Source organism: Phascolarctos cinereus, unplaced genomic scaffold, assembly GCF_003287225.1.
Source record: "Phascolarctos cinereus isolate Bilbo 61053 unplaced genomic scaffold, phaCin_HiC Scaffold_726;HRSCAF=1367, whole genome shotgun sequence".
Taxonomy (NCBI): Eukaryota; Metazoa; Chordata; class Mammalia; order Diprotodontia; family Phascolarctidae; genus Phascolarctos; species Phascolarctos cinereus.
The window spans coordinates 232,110,479-232,127,534 of NW_027556098.1; the positions used below are offsets into that span (position 1 = coordinate 232,110,479).

The following is a 17,056-nucleotide window of genomic DNA, read 5'->3' on the forward strand; positions in this document are numbered from 1 at the left end:
ACATATACCTAACTCTATTATGTTCAGCATTAACCAGGACCTGAGACTGAATGAATAGAGATTGGCAGGGCAGACAAGAAGTTTCATAGGCATGTGCCCTTCCCAAAGAAGATGACCCACTAAGATTACCCCCACCTCACAAATATTACTCCCTTACCAAACAATACCACATCCAACTCATCGGGTTTGAAGACTGGCCAACACATTCTCAAATCAAATCATACAATGAATAAGCAGAAATACACAGAACTACTTGGACCAGATAAAATTCAAATGTCTGAAGTTTCCCTATGCAGCATAAAAAAACACATCTACCAGGAGAAGTCTGTGGCAATCTAAAAAGATGGTTTGTGCTCATGTCGGCAGTGGCAAGTAGCAGCTCCGAAAGAGTTGTGGGTTTATTTCAGACAAAGAGAGACCCAAATACCAAATAAAACAATACTCAGGGAAAAAAATTAAATAGAATACCATGCTACCATGATCCCAGACAAATAAAGCATTTGTGATTATAAGAGAACTTAAATCTTAAGTCACTGGCTGCTCCCTGGAGACTGGATGTCATTTCGGTGGAATGTAAGCTGCTTGAGGGCAAATTGCTTTGTTTTTGTATCAGACCAGCACCTAACATACTGCCTTACATATTAAGTTTTAAAAACCTATGGTTCTATGCTGTACCCCTAAAACCAGGACAAATTTCTGTCTAAATCAATAAAGGTCGCTAGAATGTAACAAACAAATAGAATGTAACATGTACATGTACCTAAATGTAGATACAGATACAGATATGTCCTTATCATCCAGACTTGGTTCCCAACTACATTATTTTAGAAAGGATTAGCTTTAGAAGAGATATAGGTAGCTTTCAGAGAAAGAAAATATCCATATGAAGAAATGTTCTAAATCATTAAAAATTAGAGAAATACGAATTTAAACAACTCTGAGGTACCACCTCACATCCATCAGATTGACAAAGATGTCAAAAAAAGAAAATGACAAATGCTGGAGGGGCTGGGGAAAAATAATCATATTAATGCACTGCTCACAGAATTGTGAGCTGGTCCAGACATTCTGGAAAGGAATTTAGAACCATGCCTCAAAGTATTCTTTGCCCCAGAAATACTCCAAAGGTCTATTGGTCTAAACCTCAAAGAGACAGAAGAAAGAGGAAAAAGGACCCAAGTGTACAAAAATACTTACAGAACCTCTTTCTGTGGTGACAAAGAATTGAAAATTGAGGGGATGCCCACCAAATGGGAATGGCTGCACAAGCTACAGCATATGAAGGTGATAAATACTACTGGGCTCTAAGAAATGAAGGTGACAGTTTCAGAGAAATCTGAAAAGACTTATATGAAGTAACACAACGTGAAGTGAGCAGAACCATTTATATACCAATACTGTAAAGACAAACAATTTTGAAAGACTGATGAAAGAAACCCTGATCAACACAGTTTAACAACCACAATTCCAGAGGACTCAAGATGAAATATGTCACCTACCTCCAGATACAGAAATAATGGACTCAACACAGATTGAGACCGGGGGGGAAGAGGCATGGCTGATACAAGAATTTGTTTTGCTTGACTATACGTGTTTGTAACAGGTATTTTTTTCCCTTATGTCTTCAGCTGGGGTAGAAGGAAAGAATGATCTGGAAATGTTCACAACCTCACTTAATCTCAGCAAACAAGCCCCCTTGCCAGTCCACTACATTTAAGAATCTAATCCATATGCTATAACACTACTGAATTTTAGCCTGTTGAGTGTTATTCACAAGGTACATTTATTAGTTCTGACTCCCCTCGAAGGTTAGCTCTGCCTTACACTTCCTCTCTGTCCAGCACGGTGTAGTTAAATACACAGCAAGAATGCCATAAATGTCTTTAATAAACCAGAAGGGTCTTTAAGCATCTTCTAACGTAAGCCTCTCATTTTACAAATGGCTGTAATTGGGGCTCAGAGTTTAAAATCATTTGTTCAAAGTCACACAGGCAATAAGTAAATAAAGGGGGCACTTTTAGCTCAGCAGATAACGTCTAAACAAGATTAGAAAAGATCCAAGAGGAAAGACAAAAAAGTCTGAGTGATGGAATGTAACCCTAATATCCTCTTAAACATAGCAGAAGGTATACCTGCCTGATTTTCACTCTTTACATGAAGAACAGTTCACACTGACATACTATACTTTGGATTCCTATAAGAGTGACAGGAGGAAAAAACTCCACATGTGAAACTGCCATGTGCTCAATCACATCAGCCAAAAATGCCCTGCTGTTCCCCTCCCCCCTTATCGTTGCCCAGGTCCCTCAAAAAAGAACTAAATCATTATTTCATCTGAAATTACAGCATTTCATTCTGCCTCTCCTCCTAGCCCTGCAAAATGAATGCTCCACACAGACACTCTCACTGTCTCAAACACTTACCACCTACACCTCTCTCTCTCTCTCTCTCTCTCACACACACACACACACACACACACACACACACACAATGTTTTCACTTACTCATTTCCCCCTACAGGACACAAAAAAGCAGCAGTGATCAAAAGTTACCCGACAGCAAACTATTTAGATTTTTTTAAAGAAAATTTCTCTTTTTAATTGCCCATGGAAACAGCAAGGAACCTTTGGCTAGCTAGTCCTGTTCAACACTTGGCCATTTCCCAGGTACTGTTCTAACCCTCTACCTTCCCCTCCCTTCCTTCCCCTCCCCTGCAGGCAGTTTCGAAGGGAAGCCTGTACTTCCAATTGTGATAGGTTGTGGCACCAGATCTCCCACTAGACACAAGCATATTGCACAACTTGTGCCTTGCTACAACTTGCAGCAAGCCAAGGAATGGGCATGATGAATCAATACAGCATTCATAACGTTAGTTTTGTTTTGGAAACAATTTAAAGAAATAGTTGGGGAGAGGGGAGGGGCCTATCATACAGGATAGTAAAGGGAAGGATTCTTTCTTACCCATTCCCTCACTTCAAAATCTGCTCTATTCTTCCATACCCTCCCATTTACCTCCAATGTTTGAGGCTACCCACAAATTCTATGGATTTTTTAAAAGTTGTTTAAAAAGTAGCAATTCAGCAGGGATTGCAGTACCCAAGTAAAATGCTTGACAACATAGTTTCTGACCTACTCAAAAGATTCATGGCTCACTGCAGAAGAGCACTGGGGAGAAACAGGAGGCATAAATATTAATTGGTATTATTATGAATTATTATCATTACCATTATTATCAACCTGCAATGTACATGTTCCTTCACAGACAACAGTCATGACTGAATGTAAAACAAGTCTCACAACTGCCACAGGACAAAACACACTTTCTGATCCCTTCACAAGCCAGTACTCTCTGTAAGCACAGCACCCACATAACTGATTATACAGGTCATCAAATGCAGCTGCTGCTCTCTGTGGTTCAAAAGTAATACAAGAAATCACCTACATAATTGGTCAAAATTCTTAAAGATCTCCTTCCATAACAAATGAAAGGAACAATCCTCTTGTAATTAAACAATTAATTAAAATTAAGTGTAAGTAAATGTAATTAAATTTAAATAAATGTAATTTAAAATTATTACAAAATTATAGTATAGTGTAAACAAAATTGATTCGATATATTGCAAAGCATCATTATGATCTCAATTTTAAAAGCATATGAATTTGGTAGACGGCATGGCACTGCATACATTACCATCCATCCATCTATTTACCTATCTATCTATCTTCATTACTTTAATCTGCAAAATGAGTATACAAAAAAATAAACAGAATAAAACTCACATAAGCTGTGTCTGTACCTCCACATCTGTATTTCATACCTCTCAACAAGCAAAAGCCTGAAACCCAGCAGGAAAGAGGGCCAAAGCTACTTATAAAATCTCTCCTCTGACAACCACAAAATAAAGTCTATTGAAAAATCAAGAGAAAAACACATTTTAAATTATCACTCTTGATGCCCGAAGCAACTGAAAAGGAAAAAGAAAGTATCCAACTCTGGCCAGCCCCAGGAGGATACCAGACAAGAACCTCAATCTCATCTCCTAAGACGTTGACCACTTCTGTAGAAAACATCAAGAGGCATGGCACCATCAACAACTACATTTCCCTTCCAACTTCAAACTAAGGAAAGAAAGCAGGTGGATGGAGGCACCCACAGCAGAATAAACAGGAAAGTCAGCCAAGACTTTTACCCTTTTCAGGCTCTGAGCACCTTCAAGCTGATGGTGACATGGTCTCCTCTAAAGCTGGTGCTTACAATCCCAGCTTGGTTGCACAAAACACCCAACTCATGCAGGCAGACACACCTGCCCTATGTTCACACTGACTGCCCCAACCTGGAAAAAGTCAGTCACCTCCCACTGAGACGCACCTGACTCCTTTCACTGAAGCTTTCATAACTCCACTAAGCTATTTCATAGAAGGGATTCTCAGGAAAACACCAACTATGAAAAGTCTCCTTCCCTGATTGTAATCCTGTTCATCTCCAGACCACTACTCATTTCCCCTTCCCACTGAAATAGTTTTTATTAAAAAGCAGTCTTTATTTTATCTAGCTAGGAAAGCTTACTAGGATTTGTCTGCTCCTATGCCCTTAACTACCCCTATCTTTTTTCTGCCTTGGGTTGGGAAATAACCTTCTTTAATAGGTTAAGTTTTTGGATTTTTTTTTCTAATTCTCTATCTGGAATTCTAGAGACTATAAAAATAAATATTTTCAACATTACTCTTTTAAAAGCAAAATTCCTTTTTCTTACACAGGTCCATATACATTTTACATGTATATCTGTGTTTGTCCACGTCATAGGGGATGTTCTATATCAAAGACAAATAAAACAGATCACTGACGTTGTCCAGATGTTCCAGTGAGTAGATAACACTGTACAGATTACATAACACAAGTCTCCCCAATAAGATTCATAATATTCATGACATTGGCTTCGTCATCCACACTTTAAAAACAAATTGGACACATAATCACACATAGCTGGAGTAATATGCAGATTTGATTTTGAAACTGCATAGCACTTTTTTTTAATGTATTCCACACTTCCTATTTAATATTTTTCCCAATTACATGTAAAAATAATCTTTAACATTTGTTTTTCTTTTCAAGTTCCAAATTCTCTCCCTTCCTCCTTTCCCTGCCCCCTCACTGAGAAAGCAAGCAATGTGATATAGGTCAGACATGCAAAGCATATTTCCATATTAGTCATTTTATGAAAGAAAACATAGACAAAGGGAAGGAAGGAAGGAAGGAAGGAAGGAAGGAAGGAAGGAAGGAAGGAAGGAAGGAAGGAAGGAAGGAAGGAAGGAAGGAAGGAAGGAAGGAAGGAAGGAAGGAAGGAAATTAAGTTTTAAAAAGTACTGCTACTATCTGCATTTGGACTCCATCAGTTCTTTCTCTGGAAGTAGATAGCATTTTTCATCATAAGTCCTTTGGAATTGTCCTGGAACATGACATTGATGAGAATACCTAAGTCATTCATAATTGATCATACAATATTGCTGTTAGTATAAAATATTCCACTGTTTTTGTGTAGCACTTTCAATGATACTGTTGAGCTACTTGCTAGCACAAAATTCCTTCTTCATAAAGCACAATGTTATTCCCATGAAGCCATATGTAAGTTAATTAGGTAACACCACAATCTCAGAAGAATCAGGTAGAGGTAACCCAGAGATTCAATGGAAAAACACAAGATGGGTGTAAGTAGGCTATGATGAACAATGGTTGGAGTGAGAAGTGGCCTAAGAGACATCATCAAGGATGTATGTGACTAGTAAAGAAGATGGGACAGTCATGTAGTAAAGAAGTAGTTAATGAATAGAGAAACCAAATGTTGTGTGGTACCCATTAAACTATTAACAGAACCCAATGAATGCCTCCATGAATCTAAGAAATTGGAAAATTTCTTCACGAAAGATTTACAGAATGACATGGACAAGAATCACAAAAGATAAAGAGGTATAGAGGAATTTCAAACTGTACCAGTAGAGAGTACATACACCACTACGATCATGTATCCAAAGTATTCATGCATGCTTATTTACATACATCATCTATACATATACACATTTTATGTGATTCTTACTGGTTTGTGAAATGATGAAAAAGAATAATATTCAAAGAAGTATCTTATTTTTAAGAACATGTATTCTTAGGGAGAAATTACTTTTATAAAGTAAATTTCTTCTGAGACCATTTATTTAAATAGCTACCATAAAATGTTTGGGTTCAGCTGGGTATCACATTTCAAGGCTTTAATATGGCATACTTAAAAATATCAGTCCCTCATTTTGGGTAATGCCAATATTTTAGATATCAAGAGAGTTAAAGACTGTAAAAAGTATACAAAAGGCATTTATTTAATCTTATCCAGCTTAGACAATATTTCTTCATGACAGAATTATTACATTTCTAAAGACATTTATGTCAGAAGAACTGGGGCCTTCTGAAATATGATAAACTAGGATTTCCCTCCAGTTAAAATAATAAAGTAGGGGTGGGGGGGGGGGAGAAGAGCTCTGAAACTCAAGTGTTTCCATACTGAAAGAATGGCAGTTTTCCAGGAAAGTGTTTCACTGGCCCCTAACCCAGGCTTTCTCCTATTGAGTTTACTCCTAAAGACAAAAATCTATTCTGCCTCCATTAAGTCAAACTCATTGGAAAAAGATCAGAGTCTAGCTACTGTATTTAAAGTTCCAAGATACAGAGGCAGCCTAGGGATACAGCAGCACTGATTTTTCCATCCTAGAGTTTTCTGACCCAGAATAATTGAGATGGAATTCATCTTAAATTGTAAGGTAGAACATGCAATTTTCAAGGGTGGGTTAATTTTGTTTTAAACTTCTCCCAAATGTGATCCTTAAAACCTACTTATAATGTAAGCTGAATACTGCTCTAAACTGTGAATGGAGTCATAAAGGACAAAAATTGCTATTCCCATTAAAAACTAAATGTTATTGACCAGACAGCTTCATGAGAACAAATCCTCCTCAACACTCCCATTTTCTTTCTCCCCTTTCCTTCTCCTCCCTCTCCCTCATTATGATGCCTCAGTTCTACCAGTTAATAAGATATAAAATTTGATAGCATGGAAAATTATCTCCAACACTGTATTTACTCTTCTTGCTCCTTCCCCATCCACTAACCATACATAATTTGCAATACAGGTCAGTCCTGGTTTAGTTAGCTTCTAAAACAAGTCTAAAACAGTCCAAATTATAAGAAGCTTCCATCTTCCAAAAAGAAGGAGGCTAAGGTATTTTAAGTTCTATTTGACAGGATTACTTGGTGCTCTAGGGAACATGATATAGAGAAAAGGACACTGCATTTTGTTTCAAGAAACCTAGGTTCCACAAGCTGTGGTATTGATTGTGATGGAATATTATAGCGCTATAAGAAATGACAAGCAAGATGATTTCTGAAAAAACTGGAAAGACTTACATGAACTTATGCAAAGTAAAGTAAGCAGAACCAGGAGAAAAGTGTATACAGTAATAACAATACTGTATGATGAAGAACTGTGAATGACTCAGCTATTCTCAATATACAATGGTCCAAAACAATCCCAAAGGACTCATGATGAAGCATGCTATCCACCTCCAGAAAAAGAACTGATAGTCTCAATATAGACTGAAGCATGTTGTTTTTTACTTTCTTTCTTTCATTCTTTTTTCTCTTCAAGTCTTCTTGTACAAAATGACTAATATGGAAATGTTTTACATGACTGCACATGTATAACCTATATCGTATTGCTTGAGGGATGAGGAGAAGGAAAGATAGAATCTGGAATTCAAAACTTTTAAAAAAAGATGAATGTTTAAAATTGTTTTAACATATAATGGGGGGAGGATAAAATATTATTAATTTTTTTAAAAGAAAAAAAGAAACCTAGATTCTAGTCCCAGCTCTTCTACTTACTAGCTGTGTGACCTTGGATAAATTAAATTCTCTAGCCCTCAATTTCATCTGTGGAATGAGGCAGTTAGACTAAAACATCTGTGGTTCTTAAAATGTGAACCACAAACCCGTGGGGAGTCCCCAAGACCTTTTCAGGGGTCCACAAGGTCAAAACTATTTTATAATAGTTTTAGGTGGCTTTGATTTCTAACACTGTAAATATGGATAGATATTACCCAAATAAACAAAAGCTCTTTGAGAGGATCTTCAGTCATTTTTAAGAGTGTAATGGGATCCTGAAACCAAATGCAAACAACTGTTCTACTAGAAATTTTCTAAGGTTCTTTCCAAACCTAAAACTGTTTCATTTTTTCTGAGTATTTAATGCTACCCCCTCCCTCTCCACTCATAGGATTAGATGGAAATTGTCTAACTTTTTACTACAGTTATATTAAAAAGACACAATGTCCAACAGAAAAGGAAAAGAGCAGCCGTAAACAGTCTAAAGTTTGACATTCAATTATTAACTAGGCTCAGATTCTTATAATCTAGCCACTGCTCAGATTCTTACAATCTAGCCAATAGCTCACTAAATGTTCAGACACCTTAAGAGTCTGGCCATTATGGTGGATATTCTAATAAACCTTGTCTTTGGCTGAAAAAAAAATTTCACAAAGGCAGGTAGGTGGCACAGCAGACAGAGTGATGAAACTGGAGTTAGGAAGACGAGAGCTCAAATCTAGCCTCAGACAGGAGCAGCTAGGTGGCACAGTGAAGAGAGCACCGGCCCTGAAGTCAGGAGGACCTGAGTTCAAATCCGGCCTCAGACCAAACACTTGACACTTACTAGCTGTGTGACCCTGGGCAGTTCACTTAACCCCAATTGCCTAAAAAGAAAAAAAATAAAATAAAATAAAAATCTAGCCTCAGACATATATTAACTACACGAACCTCAGCAAGTCATTTAGCCTCTCTCTGTCTCAGAAATAAAATAGGAATAAATAAATAAAATCTGGATGTGTAAAATAAAAATAAAATAGGGATACCAATAGACTCTACCTCCCCAGGGTTGTTGTGAGGATAAAATAAGATTATGTTTGTAAAGCTCTTTGCATGCCTTAAAACACTATATAAATACTAGCTGTGATGATGATGATGCCTTTTATGTTAACATTATAGTCTTATCTGGAGATTACGTCTTCCCTTGTAAAGAAAAAAGCAGGTAAAGCAATTTTTAGCTACACTTTACAGTTCAAGGTCAAAGAGATAGGAAAGAATTCCCTCCAAAGCAACTATATGAAATTGTCCTATTTCAAAATCCTGCACGACTTCTTTCTAAGCCACACAGCCCACTGCCTAGCACACAGTAGGCACTTATTCAAAGGCTGGTGGTTTTACTGACTAAACAAAGGAGATTGTAAACTTCTGGCCAGAGATTGATTTAACTATCTTTGCATTCCCCTCTGTGCTTGCATTTGGTTATTTGAATGGAACCCTAATTAAGCATACAACAGAGGTTGAATGATTACAATTAGGGCAATCATTGTCAGACTGAAGAAGAAGAAGACATAGTATCTCTTTCCCTTTATATTCTCAGGACAAAAGACCAGTTACAAAGTGACCGTGTTTCTGAAACTTCTATCATCACAATTCAGAGGAAGAATTAAAAACTGCAACATGGGACAACTTGAACAAAGCAGCTGAACGATCAGGAATGATCCCTGAAGGAGATGAGATTTCAGAAGAGATTTCAATGTGGTAAAGAAAGTAATTTGGCAGACATACTGGAAGTCAGAAAGACTTGTGCGTGGTAGAAAGCCTGGATGGAAGCGAACAAGTGTGAGAACCTATGAAGCCTCGTTTAACTAGACTAAACAGCAGCTGGGAAGCCTAGAATGGGGGCACTCACAGAATACGACTGGGAAAGGGACTTGAAGCCAGGCTGAACGGCTTAAATTTGCCACAAAGTCCAATGGCGCCACTGACAATTTCGATCAAAGTGAGAGCCAGGTGGAAGTCTGCCCTCCATAAGCTGAGTAATTAATTCAAAGATGTTTATAAGATGCACCAACAACAACCATTATACATTCCCAGAAATTTGAAACACGAACTCCGAGTTAACCTTCTGTAATTTCACACACGATAAAGAAGAAGCAAGACTGAATATCTGTTTTCTGAATAACACTTGAAAGGAAGAATTCATTTAAAGGGTTGGTTGGTTGTTTTCAAAAAACTTTAAATTGCTATTCCTTTACATATTAAAAAATGTCAATATTAAGAATGTCAATTGGGGGTTTCAAATTCATAACGAAACAAGTTCTCAGAAATACTTGAGGAAAGCCACTACCCTGCCTGGAACAGTACTGTTATTAAAATTATAAAATGTAAAAACTGGAAGAAACCTTGGAGATTATCTAGTCCAATCAGAATCAGGCAGCTAATGTAGTAGAGTAGTGGATACAGCATAGGACTTAAGAGTAAGAAAGAGTTCAGACACTGACTCAGACACTTACTATCTCTGTGACCCTGGACAAGTCACTTAACTGCTTTCAGCCTCAGTTTTCCCATCTGTAAAATGGGAATAACCATAGCATCCACCTCCCAGAACTGTTACGAGGGTTAAAGGAAAAAACATATGTAAAATGCCTTGCAAACCTTAGGGCATTATATAAATTCTAGCTATGATTATTAGTATTACTAATTATTATTTCTAGATTAGGAAACTGGAAGTCCAGGGAAGTTAAAAAAAAAAATTTCCCATAATCACACAACTACCTATTGGTCAAGTCTGAGCCGAGAAACTAATCTAAAACTATTCTTCCTTCCAGTTTCTATGGGTTTTTCAAAGTTTATTTTTTTTTTCAGAAATTCTTAGTTTCCAAATGAAGGTCAAGCCTCAAAACAACAGACTCTGAAGGGCTTTCAGGTTCTTTTGTTATAGTGGAATTCTGATGCATCAAATGTTATTTGACGTAAGTGCGGACACCAGCTGAGGCTCAGAAGTCTTCTTGTTATGTAATGCTTTCAATGGATGTCAGAGTGGGATTTCTTCTATCCCAAAAGAAACCAGTGAAGAGTACAGAAGATGAAGACTGACTAAAACCCCATGGGTTAGATCTCATCTCTGTAACTTATATTATAAAGTCAGGAAGACAAAGACTGGGAATTCTTCTGTAGACCGAACATAGAACACAGTTTGCAAAGAAAAAAGGGAAGGCAAACTTTTTCTCTTGTTAAATAGTTCAATCTTTGAGAGAGGGAGGGAGATAGAAGAGAGGAAGTGAGGAAGGAAAGAAGTGAGGGAGGGAAAAAAAGGAAAAAAGAGAAAGAGAAGGCAAGAAGGGAAGGAATGGAAACAGAGAGGAAGGAAGGAAGGAAGGAAGGAAGGAAGGAAGGAAGGAAGGAAGGAAGGAAGGAAGGAAGGAAGGAAGGAAGGAAGGAAGGAAGGAAGGAAGGAAGGAAGGAAGGAAGGGAGGGAGGGAGGGAGGACAGAAAAGAAAGAAAGAAAGAGAAGCTCACTCACTTCTTTATAGAGTGTCTGGATAATTCCTTGGCTAATGTCCATGAAACCATTACATCACTATGGATTAAACTTCTTACCTATAATCCCACTGTCCTTGCTTTCCAGTGTGGAACTAGGGCTGCTAATGGTCCCACAGGGACTTTTGGTGGCTGCCGTCTTGCTGACACAGCTATTCAAGGTTGAGCAGGGACTGTCAGTGCTAGGTGATGTCGTGCTGCTCGTTAGTGTAGAGCAAGGACTGATCCCTTGGCTGGGAGCTGTACACTGCAAGATAATGGAATGAATTGTTAACATCATATACCATGCTTCCTTTTTTTCCTTTTAACTCAAATTAATGAAATTTAAAAAATGAATTAATCAAAGATCATTTCCACAAAGACAAAGCTTATCTGGCAGGTAAACATATAAATGTGCAGTCTTTAAATCTTTCATATTTTAAAGGCTAAACCTTTTTTTCTCTGTTGTTTTCTTTTTGTTGCTTTTTCATACTGCCTTAAAAGGAAGAGGTTTGGAAGGAGTCTCGTGGAAATTCAATATTTGTGAATAAAACCACCAGAAAGATTTGCTTTTGTTTAGACATTTTACAGAAGGCAGAATAGCTGTTTGACCTCTGTAATGAAATTCTGGGAACTCTGTTTTTGGGGATTTTTATGTTTTGGTTTTTTTTTAATGTTTCACTAACACTGCAACCTGCATTCCATCCTTCAAGATTTATGGGGTCCAGGATCAAGGTAAGGAGAGATTGGTGGCTACTCCATGATCTCAATCAACACATGACATCTTTGTAGAGAGCGAGCTGGTGCATCAAACTCATTTCTATTCACCAGCACACATCATGAAACAAACTGCATGCACTGCATTTCTGGGGAGGTAGGAGTACTAGCTCGTTAGAGAAGCCATTTGACCTAATCATATGTTGTTTCTGCTCCATCTCACATAAATCACCCCATCTATCCTCAAAAAAATAAAAATCTCATAGATTTAAAAAAAAAAAGGATACGAAGAACAGCAACACTGCCATGAGATCAAAAAGAACATATGCTGAAGCTGACAGCATCAGGGACTTTAAGTTATCTTGCCTTAAATATTTGCAGCCACCATCTAATGATGGCGGGCAGAAGGTTAATTCATAAATTAATTCTTGGATTCTGCCTCTGTCCACCTCTCTCCAACCCACCTCACTGCACAAATTTCACTGCCTAAAGCAACCAACTGTTGAAATATATTTCAACACATAAAAATCTCTGAATTAATTCTCTAAACACACTATCCCCATAGAAGGACAAGGAGAACAGGGGTTATTGCTTTATTCATCTTCTGAACAAGCATAAAGAGGATTCTCTTCCACAGAAATTATTACCATGGCTTCATTTTTTTCTTCAAGGGCTATGTGTGCAGTACTTGGGATCCCTTCTCCCAGCAAAAATCCCAGCCTCGTCAACAGTTCCTGAGCTGCAGGCGAACAGCTCGATTCATTGTCTGGCTTTGCTTCTGTAACAAAGAAAGGAAAATGATGAGGCTGCCCCTCTGTCAAGGGAATTGGGTACCACATCTGGATGCCATACAGGCATTAACAACAGCATCCAGTCCTTGTATCTTTGTGTGTCTTTACAAAAAAGAGCATAGTTTAACAAGGCAGTCCGTCCTTGAGGTAGCAATACATTCTAATTAATAGGCAGCAACTCCAAATGCAGACTTTTACATTAAATATCCAAACCGGAGAGATATAATTTTCCCAAATTCTGCAGGTCATTCTAGTAGAAGCAAAACTGGAACATATTTACTGAAGTAGTATCAGATATAAGACACAGGAGTAGTCCCTGAGGCATGAGGAAAGTCATGGTACTGAGGTAAAACTGCTATTCACAGTACAATTAAATAAAGGGATATGGTCACGACATTAATATGAAAACACACTTGGTATTGCAAGAGGTGGTACAATAGGTAGGCTGCTAAGACCTGAGTTCAAATACTGATTCAAACACTTATTGGCTGTGTAACCCTGGGCAAGTCACTTGCTTCTTTGAACCTCAGTTTCCTCATCTGTAAAACAGGGAACAAAAACAGCACCTACCTCACAGGGTAGTTTTAAGGCCAGATAACATAATATGTAAAGGGTTTTGCAAACCTTAAAAGACCATATAAATGGTAGTCATTACTGTTGTTGTTATTATTGTTACAGGTGTTTGTACTATAAAATAACAGCATTACCAAATAAGAATGACCTTGAGATAATGGATTCTTTCTGAGTAACAGGGAAATCTGCCCTAAAAAAACCAGAAGCAACAAGAAAAAATAACTTTTCACACCAAAAGGACCAGGTATATCAAATGACACAAAAACAATTATAACTTTACTTAGAAATAAAAATTTTCATCTTAATATCTCTATTTTCTTTGCCTTATGGATAAAAAAATGCACTACATCAATCGATGAGACTTGAAGGCCCTTTGAGGAATTAAATTAAATTCTGATCCTTCTAGTTTTAACTGTTACGTTAAAAAATCATACTGGAATTCGCTGAGCAGTACAAAATAATGATCAGAGCATATTTTATAAGAGGTTGTAAGGATACGTTTCAAAACCATCCTTTTTCTTCAAGTCCTCCCTAAAGATCTGTCACTTGGTTTTCTCCTCAAAGTGAATTTTAGCTATGGAATTTAATTTAAACATCAGATATGTAAATTATCCTTACAGCCAAAATCCTAACATAAATATGGCTAACCTCATCGAAATGACATTCACCCCACAATACCTCTCACATACACTAAATCAACATCTTCCAAGGAATGAGGTATTGTACTAGATAAAATGTTTAGTAAAAAATAAAAGAGTAAGCAACATGCAAATACTGAATAGGTTATCCATTTCAATTTCTGTTATTCCCACTCCTCCTGCCCCCCCATCTGGATAACGTGCTCTTTTTGTAGCCCATAAATCTAAATGACTACAATTGTTGGGTAGGGGGAAGACTGGGCAGGGGCGAGGAACCTGCAGCCTTGAGGCCACATGTGGCCCTCTAGATCCTGAAGTGTGGTTCTTTGACTGAATCCAAACTTCACAGAACAGATCCCCTTAATAAAAGGATTTGTTCTGTAAAACTTGGGCTCAGTCAAAAGGCCACACCCAAGGACCCAGAGGACCACATGTGTCCTTGGAGGCCACAGGTTCCCAACCCCTGGTGACAGAGAGTTGAGGACACAATGAAAAACAGGAAAACCAAATAGTTATTGAGAAACCAGAAGCTATAATCCTCTAAATAATAATTCTCATTTATATATCACTTGAAGGTCTGTCAAAGCACTATCCTTGCAACGAGCTTGTGAAGAAGGAAAGAGAAGCATTCTTCTCTTCCATTTTATAGGTGAAGAAATGGTAAAAGCTTTGAGAGGTTTGGTGACTTGCCCATGGTCATACATCAATGATATGTCAGAGGGGAGATTCAAACACAGGTCTCTCAGCTCCAACTTCAATATATCATGCTGCCTCTCTCATTTGAGGCCAGGACCAACAAATGTAGGCCATGCAACAGAGCACAATTAGCCTCAGAAATGGTGGCCTGGCAGCTGTACAGAGTTAACCTGGAAGTTGGTGTCTAGCCCCAGGGATAGATTAGAGTGAAGAGAGAAAGAATCCAGGCAAGGAGACCCACCAGCAGGCTATTACAAGACTCTAGGTGTAAAGTGATGAGGGCCTGCCCCAGGATGGGCATATGGGAGAAATATCAGGAAGGTAAAATCAACACCTTGGAAATACATTGGATGTAGATTTGAGAGACAGCAAGGTGTCAAGGACAACACCTAAGTTAGGAGCCTTGGTGACTGAGAGAATGAAGGTACTCTCAACAATAACAGGGAAGTTAAGAAGAGGGAAAAGTTTAGGAGGAAAGATAAGGTCCGTTCTGGACAGGTGGATTTTAAAATGTCTACTGTATACCTCGTTTAAGGTGGAAATGAAAGACTAGAGATCAGGACAAGTAGACTGGAGAGTCATCTGCCTAGAGATGTTCACTGAAACCAGAGAAACTAATAAGATCACCAAGTAAAATAATATAGAGGAAGAACAGAACCTTGAGGAATGCCCATTGTTATCAGGCAGGACCTGGATAAAGAAGACAGAGGAGAGTCAGTTAAGTAGGAGGAAAACCAGGAAAGAGCAGTTTCATGAATATATTAACAGCGTCAAATGTGGGGCAGCTAGGTGGCGCAGTGGATAGAGCACCGGCCCTGAAGTCAAGAGGACCTGAGTTCAAATCCAGCCTCAGACCAAACACCTGACACTTACTAGCTGTGTGACCCTGGGCAGGTCACTTAACCTCAATTGCCTTTAAAAAAAAAAAAGACAGTGTCAAATGCAAATGGGTCAAGAAGAATGAGGCTTAAGAAAAGGCCATTAGGTTTGGCAGTTAAAGAGATCATGAGTAGCCCTGAAGAGAGCAGTTTTGGTTGAATGAGTTAGAAAGCCAAACCGTAAAGACTTATGAAGAGAATGACAGGAAAGGAAGTAGAGGGACCTGTTGTAGTTGTTGAGTACACAGGATGATAGTTAGTGGGGATGGACTGATCAAGATTGAGTTTTTTGATAATGGTGGAGATATGGGCATGTTTGTAGGCAAAAGGAAAGCAGCCAGTTAATGGGGAGCAACTGAGCATTAGTGAGAGACTAGGGATAACAGAGGGGGCAATTTGTCGGAGAAAACAAAATGGAACTGGATCATCTGTGTATGTGGAGGGGGTTTGCCTCAGCAAGGAAAAAGGCCACTAATCTACATTCAGATTTTATGTGAACGTATGTGAAAGAAGGAGGAAAAGCATTCCAAATCAGCATCAGTCCAGGCACACCTAAGAGAAAATGACCTGAGAAGAGGATCAGTACCACCTCCTCCTCCTACCTACCCACTTTTCCCAAGCCATCACTCCAAGCCTCAACACAGCTAAGAAGGGCATCCATTTTATCTGTCTCAAACAATAGGCCAGGACCAATATGCACTTCCCGGATACAGTATAAAAGAAGAGGATGCAGAGGTGGGGCTTGGAAATAGGAGGGTGAGATGAAAGGGATGAATAGCTTCATTGCTTCCCCCTTCCTTAGGCTTCTCCCCATATGACAATCATCCATTGATTGCACTGTTATCTGGTCACCACCCATGTACCAGAATTATCCATTTCTGGTACAACCTCAATTATACAGGAATTTTGCCAGATAATATTCTAGTTCAGCAACTGCTGGGTGAAAGTGAAGGAGGAGAGGAGCAGCTAGGTGACGCAGTAGATAGAGCACCGGCCCAGGAGTACCTGAGTTCAAATCCGACCTCAGACACATAACATTCACTAGCTGTGTGACTCTGGGCAAGTCACTTAACCCCAATTGCCTCCTTAAAAAAAAAAAGTGAAGGAAGAGAGACAACAACTTTGGGAACTCTAGCATCACCAAATCTGCCTGGACGAACAATACTGCCATCTCTGCCACAAGTAAGGTTTTCAAAGAGCCCTCAAGTTCCAAACCACACATACAAACATAGGACTCTGGGTCTCCATTGTTTCAATACATCTATATTTCTAGGGAAGAATGCCTATTCAGCTAAGGAGTACAGCCAAGAGCAAGCTAGGGGCAGGAAGTCCAAAACTCTT

General features: G+C 38.5%; 1 protein-coding gene across 1 annotated transcript in view; it reads right to left on the bottom strand.

Moving 5' to 3' along the window:
* TANC1 (tetratricopeptide repeat, ankyrin repeat and coiled-coil containing 1) overlaps positions 1 to 17,056 on the bottom strand; it is a 259,647-nt gene that overhangs the window by 86,068 nt on the left and 156,523 nt on the right. Inside the window, 2 exon segments of the mRNA XM_078147021.1 lie at positions 11,504 to 11,690; positions 12,787 to 12,917. Coding sequence (XP_078003147.1) covers positions 11,504 to 11,690; positions 12,787 to 12,917 — 318 coding nt within the window.